This window comes from Lithobates pipiens, unplaced genomic scaffold (genome assembly GCF_037356315.1).
Source record: "Lithobates pipiens isolate NorthernLeopardFrog02 unplaced genomic scaffold, aLitPip1_a1.2 Scaffold_13, whole genome shotgun sequence".
Lineage (NCBI taxonomy): Eukaryota > Metazoa > Chordata > Amphibia > Anura > Ranidae > Lithobates > Lithobates pipiens.
The window spans coordinates 540765963-540775574 of NW_027507718.1; the positions used below are offsets into that span (position 1 = coordinate 540765963).

Genomic DNA, 9612 nt, shown 5'->3' on the forward strand with positions numbered 1-9612 from the left:
ATTCACAAGATAAAGATAAAAGATATTAAAGATAGAGTGTCACCTAGTGTCCTGAACCCCCCCGGCCATCAAAAAAGGTTTCTTTCAGAACCTCACTGGGTTCTACCAGTGCAGGAGGTGTCGTGTCTGCTCTCTGAATAGATGCACACAGAGAAGAATTCAAAAATTCACTTCTTCCAGTACATCGATGGAACATGAAATTAGGCCATTCCTCGCATGCTCGACCGAGGGGGTCGTTTACCTGCTCCAATGCCCTTGTGGGCTGCAGTATGTGGGCAGGACTAAGCCACCCCTTTCGGTGAGACTGAATGAGCATATCACCAACATAATGGGTGGTTTTTCTAAGCATTCGGTCTCTAAACACTATTCAGTGGCTCATAACTGCGATCCCTCTAATACATTATTTTTGGGTATAGATAAATATAGCCCCCTACATTGGAGAGGAAGCTCTCTGGTTAGAGGCATATCCAGACTCGAAATGTCATGGATTCTTAAAATTAGAAGTTATTATCCCATTTGGACTGAATGACGTAGACAAGAGCGCATTTATTGATAATTCATAGATGTTGGTTTCCATGAATATGTGAACTTGATGTGAGACCCTAGTGGCAACACCTTCCATGATTGGCTTTACTTTTACCAGGCTAATCTCTAGTTGAATTTTTTTCTTATTCATTTAATTTTATTAAATATTTTTTTATTCGTTTTTGTTCTTTTTGACCGCATCGTCCATTTATTATTATTTATTATTATTATATTTTATATTTATATATATTATATATTATATAGATATATATAGATATATCTATATCTATATATATACTGTATATATTTATAAACTTTTTGATATTGGAAAATAATTACAAATATGAATATATCTCTTTTATTTGAGATATATGGTGTCATATAACATTGGAATTGAATTATTCTATTCATTTTATTTTATTTTGTTTATTTTAATGTTTGTTATTATTGTAGTCATCCTGAGGTTTTGTCTTATTGGTTGACATATCTACCCACTGGGGGGCGGATATGCAAGCTTGCTTTGTGTCCCCTTAGCTCTCTTTTGAAACCTTTCCGGGAGTTTGTGCTCACAATTGGGTGAATTGTGTATAACAATTTGCCTTTTTTTGTGGGCTTAGAGATTCCAACATAATACCTCATTGGTTTTGTTGAGAGAGGTCGATCGGGGTATGCTACGAAGTGACAACCGGTGGCCGTTCTAAATGTGCTAGGCTGTTTTTTTATACAAACGACCTCTTGGGAAGCCTTCTTTGCATGTTTAGTTATGTGTAGAATGCGTCCTTTTAGATTATTGTATTTCCTTTGTTGTCATTTTTAGGATTTTTAGGATCTTTAATTTCCTCTTACTTGACAAATGACCATAGTGGCATATAAGTGATAATTTCTTCCAGCTTCCAATATGGCGTTTTTAGGTCCTGCCTAAACGTGCCCCAGGACGACGTCAGATTGTGACGAAACGTGCGTCGGGAGGAGTGACGTGTTGACGTCATTGCGCTGTGTACCGTAGTGCATGGTTGTTCATTTTGCTGGACGACTTTTTATCCTTGCACGTTTGCTTCAAACTTTTTTGGTGTTGGGGAGGAAGACTGAGTAATCCATCGAGTCTGCCCATTTTATTTTATTTATTTTTAGTTTTTTGGAGGTCTTCTTTAGTGTTTTTTTTTTTCATCCCTTGTAACCCTTTCCCTCCCAGGTCTGTACGTCGTACGGACCTGACAGCAGGGGGGGGGGGGGTTTACACACCAGAGGGGTTGTGTGTAAATCCCACAAACAGACACCAGCCTGTCAGGTGGAAGCAATTGGATGGCTGCGCTGCCGCCCAATTGCTTCCACACAACCCCTAGTAATGTAACCCCCCCCCCCCCCACGGCATGTATGCTATGCTCTGCTTGCCTATCTGCGGGGCCAACATAGCTGGTGCTACCATGCAGAGGGGAAGGAGAAGAGAGGACATAAGTCCGCTTTCCTCCTGTCCTTGCTGCTGACCCGGAAAGCGGCGGGTTTGACATCACTTCCCGTTCCGCCTCTCCGGTGTCCCCGGCCACAGGGCCATCTTTGTGATTGGGCCCTGGGCAAACATTCCCCCCCCCTCTCCATTCTGAGACATACAAAAAAATAGCAGGTAGACTCAAAATCAGTTTAATTCAGCAGATCACTCAGTGATTGCAATTGTTTGCCAGAGGTTACAGCCTATCCTTACTGCTCGCTGGCTGGTTGCTAGAGGTTACAACACATAATTTCTGCTTGCCGACGGTTGCTAAAGGTTAATGCACATCATTACCACTTACTGATTGGCTGCTAGAGATTAAAGCAGATCACTACTGTTCGCTGATTGGTTGCTACCGGTTAATGCACATCATTACCTCTCACTGAGCAGTGGAGCAATCCTAAATAATTGAGCAAGTAAAGGGGCACATTAATACACATACTACAGGAGAGTGTCAGAGAGTGCAGACATACTACAGGAGAGGTTAAGAGACTGCAGACATACTGCAGGAGACAATCAGAGACTGCAGACATACTTCCGGAGACAATGAGAGACTGGGGACATACTGCAGGAGACAATCAGAGACTGCGGACATACTGCAGGAGACAATCAGACTGGGGACATACTGCAGGAGACAATCAGAGACTGGCCCCGCCCCTCTGTATTCCCCAGCCAGTATAGAGGGGCAAATACAACTCCTGCCTCCACACTGCTAAACAAACCTCCTACAACACTCTCATTAAAACCCTCTCATCCAAACCTCGCCAACTCTTTTCTGCCCCTTAATTCCTTACTTCACCCCCCCCCCCCCCCCCCCACTGCCCTCCACCTACCAACTTGCTTACTGCCCAAGAGATTGCCAATCATTTCAAAAACCAAATTGATACAATTCGTGATCAAAATATCGCCCAGCTTTCTCCCCCAAACAGCACACCAGGTCCAACACCACACTCAATACTTTCCTCCTTCTTGCCCGGTCACCACTGAGGAAGTTGCCAGACTCCTTTCCGTGGCCCACCTCACCACCTGTTCCCTGAAACCTGTCCCCTCACGATTACCGCGACCACCTCCCTGCTAGATCCTAAAATCCCTAACCCACATCTTCAACCTCTCGCCTCTCCTCCGGCACCTTTAAACCCCCGCTCAAACATGCACTGGTTACCTACATACATAAAAAAGAAAATTCTCACTGGACCCCACCTGTTTGAATAACTTAAGACCCATCTCCCTGCTCCCGTTTCCCTTCCAGATTCTTGAACGCCTTCTTTACAACCTTATGAGCTCCTCCCTTGCTGACAACAACCTTTTCAATTCCCTACAGTCCGGCTTCCGCCAACAACATTCCACTGAAACTGCCCAACTGTCCTGAAGTCAACCCGATAGAACACCATTGGGATAAATTAGAGCGGAGACTGCGAGCCAGGCCTATTCGTCCAACATCGGTGCCTGACCTCACAAATGAGCTTCTGGAAGAATGGTCAAACATTCCCATAGACACCCTTCTAAACCTTGTGGACGGCCTTCCCAGAAGAGGTGAAGCTGTTATAGCTGCAAAGGGCGGGCCGACTCAATATTGAACCCTCCGGACTAAGAGTGGGATGCCATTTATTGTTCATGTGTGTGTAAAGGCAGGTGTCCCAATACTTTTGGGAATATAGTGTACATAGGCCATCCCTTTAGTGATACACCCAGCACTTGACAGGTATGTGAATTTTGACAGGCTTGAAAATTCTAGTGCAAAAACTCCCAAACTCAGACATTGCGTTCAACCACACCCGTCAAATTAGCCGTTACATCACAATAGAGCGGCATATGCTGTCTGCAGACAGCTATAAACAAAATGCCCCTTCATGCTGTACGGGTCACAGCGCCCATCTGAATAAGCAGGTCATACTGATCCGGCCAGCTGAAAGTGGTTCTGTGCCAGCGTAGGACAGGCTTATGCCCGGCTGAGAAAGCAGACGCTGCGATGTCGAAGAACCATATGCCCATAAATGTCCATTCATATTGACCCTTCACATTGTTCACCCTTTACAACGCCAATTTTAAAAAAACCCCGACCTGTTGCCAATTCACCTGATTAGTTGCAAAAATGTTCCTCCAACTTTTACCTGTTTGGTCAGCTTTTTTGTTGCCCTCTCCCAACTTTTTTGAGACGTGTTGCTGCCATCAATGTCAAAATCACTTTATTTTTTTATCTTAAAATTATCAATTTTCTCATTTTAAATATTTAATATATTTTCTATAATGTAAATAAAATCTGGGTTCAGGAGAGTTGTAAATTCTTGTATTCTGTTTTTAGGTCGGTTTCACGTAACGCCCCAACTTTTCTTGATTTGAGGTTGTAGAACAAGGGTCTTCTAAGAAAAAGTTCTTCTGAACTCATTGATAAATGTTGAGTTAGGAGTCATGTACACACAGAAGTCCAGTCTTCACTCTACATTACAGGATATACAGGGGGGGCTATTGCTGAGGGAAAAGTTCTTGAATCACCTTATCTACATTGGGCACTAAGGACAGATTGTAGCTCATCAACCTGTCATGTGGAACGAGGTCCTTTACGGTGTATTTGTTCCTCATTTTACAGTGGAAGAGAATGGCCGTATCTTCTCTTATATTTGTTGTTTGTTTGGGTGTCGAAGCTAAGTGAATGGAGGTTTGGAATACGTCTCGGGGATTCATAACCATTTTGGGGGCATTGAAGTTATTCCCCTTGTTAGGGCTTCGGAGATGATACGTGAGAATATTGACCCCGGGAACATGGGGCCACAGGTCAAATCCAGAGTTGTTGACTGGAATGGGGAAGAGATGACTCTCAAAGCGGAAGACACTTGTATTTGGGTATTTATTCTGGAGATTCTCCATCAGTGATGACCAGTCCTGGTCCTTGATTGGAAGAATAATTTCATCAATGTCATTGATGAGAAGAAACTTACTTTTGTACATGTTCCTGTATAGACAATCATTTAGGGATGCAGTTTGTCCATAATATCCAATCTCAGCATTGAGTCCTTCAAAATAATGCCATTTATCTGATGTCTGAAAATGGCGGTCTATTGGCCATGGCACCACCTCTAGAGTTCCTTCATCAATGTAATGACGTAACACCTTGTCTACATCCTGGGAACAGTTGGTTTTATAGATGGTGACCTTAGAGGCCCCCAGAATCTTGTACATCTCAATACTCTGGATCATCTGGAGGACATTGCTGTAGTTTGCAAACAAAGTAGAGATACAGACGGTGAAATTGGAGGAGATTGACTGTGGTGGACGGTTCTTGACTTCAAACAGAAGATCCTGGCCTGTATTTATGGAGATAGTTGAAGAGAAAGACATATAAGTGTAATCACAGCCAGAAGGTTCTGCACATAGAAGATCTGCTGTTCCATACGGGAACCCGAATCTGTCATCATGAAGATTTATTTTTGCCCTCACAAAGACATTCTGATTGGAGGAACAATGGAAGATACAGTAGAGTTCCTTCACAGATACATGGATGATGGCGATGACCCGGACTGATTGGCTAAGTCTAGGCTCATAATACGGGGAGATGATGAATGTTCGATTGTCCAGAGCTGTAATGGTGTCTGTGGCAATGGGAAGTTTCTGAGATCTCATCTTCGGATGTTTAAATTCTATATGGTTGTAGTAAAACATGACAGCAAGGCCCGCAAATACAGACATAGTGCAGAATATGTATCTGGCCGATGTCCACATTCTGGTCCTATCAGGTGATCACAGCTGCAAGAAGATAAGAAGGAGAGAGAACAAGAGCATAAAATCAGTTCAGTGAGATTTGAAATCTGCAACTCTAATGTAAAAAGTAGGTGAATGGCTCAAATGTACCACAGGAGCTTACACTCTCTTATGAATAACATACATAGTCAGTAGTGCTGTACAGAGAACATTGACCCAGTCACATCGGTCTCTGGACCAGAAGAGCTTACACTCTATTATTCCTCTAGAGTCACACACTATTACCCAACATTTATAGAATGGATAACACTAATGTCACGTACACGCGATCGGAAATTGTCATCGGAAAAAGCTCAGATGGTTTTCCCTTTGGAATTCCGATTGAATTTCGCTCAAACTGTCTTGCCTACACACGGTCACGCCAAATTCAGACCGCCAAGAACGCGGTGACGTACAACACGTACGACGGGACTAGAAAAAGGAAGTTCAATACCCAGTAGCCAATAGCTTCCGTCTTGTAGTTGAATCTGAGCAATGCGTAAGTTTCTGCACGTCGCAATTGCATACACACGATCGGAATTTCCGATAGAAAGTTTTTCCATCTGGAAAATTGAGAACCTGATATCAAATTTTTGCTGGCGGGAATTCGGCCAGCTAATTTCTGATGGAGTGTAAAGTGGGGATCGATAGTTTGGGCACCCCAGGTAAAAATGTGTATTAATGTGCATAACTAAGCCAAGGAAAGGTGGAAAAATCTCCAAATGGCATCAAATTACAGATTATTATTATTATTATTAATTATTAAATTATTATTAATTATTTCCATCATTTACACTTTCAAAATTACAGAAAAAAAAATGGCGTCTGCAAAAGTTTGGGCACCCTGCAGAATTTATAGCCTTACGCTGCCCCCTTTGCAAAGCTGAGACCTGCCGGTGTCATGGATTGTTCTCAATCATCGTCTGGGAAGACCAGGTGATGTCCATCTCAAAGGTTTTAAATGGCCAGACTCATCTGACCTTGCCCCAACAATCAGCACCATGGGTTCTTCTAAGCAGTTGTCTAGAAAACCGAAACTGAAAATAGTTGACGCTCACAAAGCTGGAGAAGGCTATAAGAAGATAGCAAAGCGTTTCCAGATGTCATTATCCTCTGTTCGGAATGTAATTAAGAAATGGCAGTCATCAGGAACAGTGGAAGTTAAAGCAAGATCCGGAAGACCAAGAAAAATATCAGACAGAACAGCTCGCAGGATTGTGAGAAAAGCAATTCAAAACCCACGTTTGACTGCACGATCCCTCCGGAAAGATCTGGCAGACACTGGAGTTGTGGTACACTATTCCACTATAAAGAGATACTTGTACAAATATGGTCTTCATAGAAGAGTCATCAGAAGAAAACCTCTTCTACGTCCTCACCACAAAAATCAGCGTTTGAACTTTGCAAATGAACATACAGACAAGCCTGAGGCATTTTGGAAACAAGTTCTGTGGACCGATGAGGTTAAAATAGAACTTTTTGGCCGGAATGAGCAAAAGGTACGTTTGGAGAAGAAAGGGCACAGAATTTAATGAAAAGAACCTCTGTCCAACTGTTAAGCACGGGGGTGGATCAATCATGCTTTGGGGTTGTATTGCAGCCAGTGGCACAGGGAACATTTCACGAGTAGAAGGAAAAATTGATTCAATAAAATTTCAGCAAATTTTGGATGGTAACTTGATGCCATCTGTGAAAAAAGCTGAAGTTAAAGAGAGGATGGCTTCTACAAATGGATAATGATCCTAAACACACCTCAAAATCCACGGGGGGATTACATCAAGAGGTGTAAACTGAAGGTTTTGCCATGGCCTTCACAATCTCCTGACCTCAACATTATTGAAAATCTATGGATAGACCTTAAAAGAGCAGTGCGTGACAGACAGCCCAGAAATCTCAAAGAACTGGAACACTTTTGTAAGGAAGAATGGGCAAAGATACCTCAAATAGGAATTGAAAGACTCTTGGCTGGTTACAAAAAGCTTTTACAAGCCGTGATACTTGCCAAAGGGGGCAGTACAAGATATTAACTCTGCAGGGTGCCCAAACTTTTGCAGACACCATTTTTTTGTTTTCTGTAATTTTGAAAGTGTAAATGATGGAAATAAAATCTAACTTTTTTTTGACATATTATAAGAATGTCTGATCTGTAATTTGATGCCATTTGGAGATTTTTCCATATATCTTTGGCTTCGTTATGCTCATTAATACACATTTTTACCTGGGGTGCCCAAACTTTCCATCCCCACTGTACACACGGTTGCATTTTTCGATGAAAAGCTCTCATCGGTCTTTTGCTGGCCGAAATTCCGATCGTGTGTACGCGGCATGAGACGTTCACATCAGTCACAGCACCACAAGAGCTTACATTTGTGGTGGAAATGATAAGCTTCTCCTAGAAGCAAATCATTTAGTTGAACTAATAAGCACAATCACAGCTCTCTTGTATAATGCCGGGAAAGCGCGCTTCTATATCTCTAATGCCGCGTACACACGTAGCCGACTATCCGACTGACTTAGTCTGGCGGACTTCCCGCCGGACTGTCCGTCCGACTTTCCGAACGGCTACTTGCCCACACACGGCACTTTTTCAGCGGACTAATACAGCGTACTAAGTCCGAAGTACTTTTGAAATGAACGGACTCGCCCACACACGCGGAGGAAAGTCCGCTCATTTCGAGCGCGTCTCCAGGTAGGCGGGGCCCGCGAAGGAGACGTCACTGGCCCCGCCACCTGGTATGGACTTAAAGGGGAACCCCAACGATGAAAAAAATCGGCGTGGGGGCACCCCCCAGGTCCACATCAGACCCTTGTCCGAGCACGCTACCTGGCCGGCCAGGAAAGGGGGGGGCGAGTGAGCGCCCCCCCGCCTGAGCCGTACCAGGCCACGTGTCCTCAACATGGGGGGTGCCTTGGGGAAGGGGGGGCGCGCGGCACCCCCCACCCCAAAGCACCTTGTCCCCATGTTGATGAGGACAAGGGCCTCTTCCCAACAACCCTGGCCGTTGGTCGTCGGGGTCTGCGGGCGGGGGGCTTATCAGAATCTGGGAGCCCCCTTTAATAAAGGGGCCCCCAGTTACCGGCCCCCCACCCTATGTGAATGAGTATGGGCTACAATGTACCCCTACCCATTCACCTGTGAAAAAAAGTAAAAAAAAAAACACAACACAGGGTAAAAATAGTTTATTGCACAGCTCCGGGGGTCTTCCGTCTTCGGGGGTCTTCTCACCGGACTCCTCCGCTATCTTCTGCAAGCTCTTTTACTAGCGGAGGAGCCCGGCTTTTTTCCTCGCCGCCGCCCTCTTCTTCCGACTTCGGGGGTCTTGTCCCCCTCTTCGGTTCTTCTGCCGGGCCACCGCGCCTTCTTATAGCTCTTTTACAGGCGGTGGCCCGGTCTTCTGTCGCCTCTGCCTTCCGTTCTTCTTCTCTTCAGATGTTGACTTGTCGCTCCCTCCGCTCACAATGACGGGGACCGGGCGCGCGGCGACTTATATAAGGACATCACCGGATGATGTCCCCGCCTATTATGATGTCACAGTCCCAGCATCCTCTGGGACTGTGACACCATAATGGGCGGGGACATCATCCGGTGATGTCCCTATATAGGTTGCCGTGCGTCGTGTCGGAGCCATTGTGAGCGGAGGGAGCGACGAGTCAACATCTGAAGAGAAGAACAGAAAGCGGTGGCGGAAGACCGGGTCACCGCCTGTAAAAGAGCTATAAGAAGGCGCGGTGGCCCGGCAGAAGAACCGAAGAGGGGGACAAGACCCCCGAAGTCGGAAGAAGAGGCCGGCAGCGAGGAAGAAAGGTGGGCTCCTCCGCTAGTAAAAGAGCTACAAGAAGATAGCGGAGGAGTCCGGCGAGAAGAC

General features: G+C 44.8%; 1 protein-coding gene across 1 annotated transcript; it reads right to left on the reverse strand.

Annotated features, from left to right (window-relative positions):
- Window positions 1-4175: 4175 nt before the first annotated feature.
- Window positions 4176-6093, reverse strand: LOC143976242 (beta-1,4-galactosyltransferase galt-1-like). The gene has a single exon (XM_077478653.1). The coding sequence runs from the start codon at window positions 5726-5728 to the stop codon at window positions 4475-4477; it is 1254 nt and encodes a 417-aa protein (XP_077334779.1). The 5' UTR covers window positions 5729-6093; the 3' UTR covers window positions 4176-4474.
- Window positions 6094-9612: the final 3519 nt, after the last annotated feature.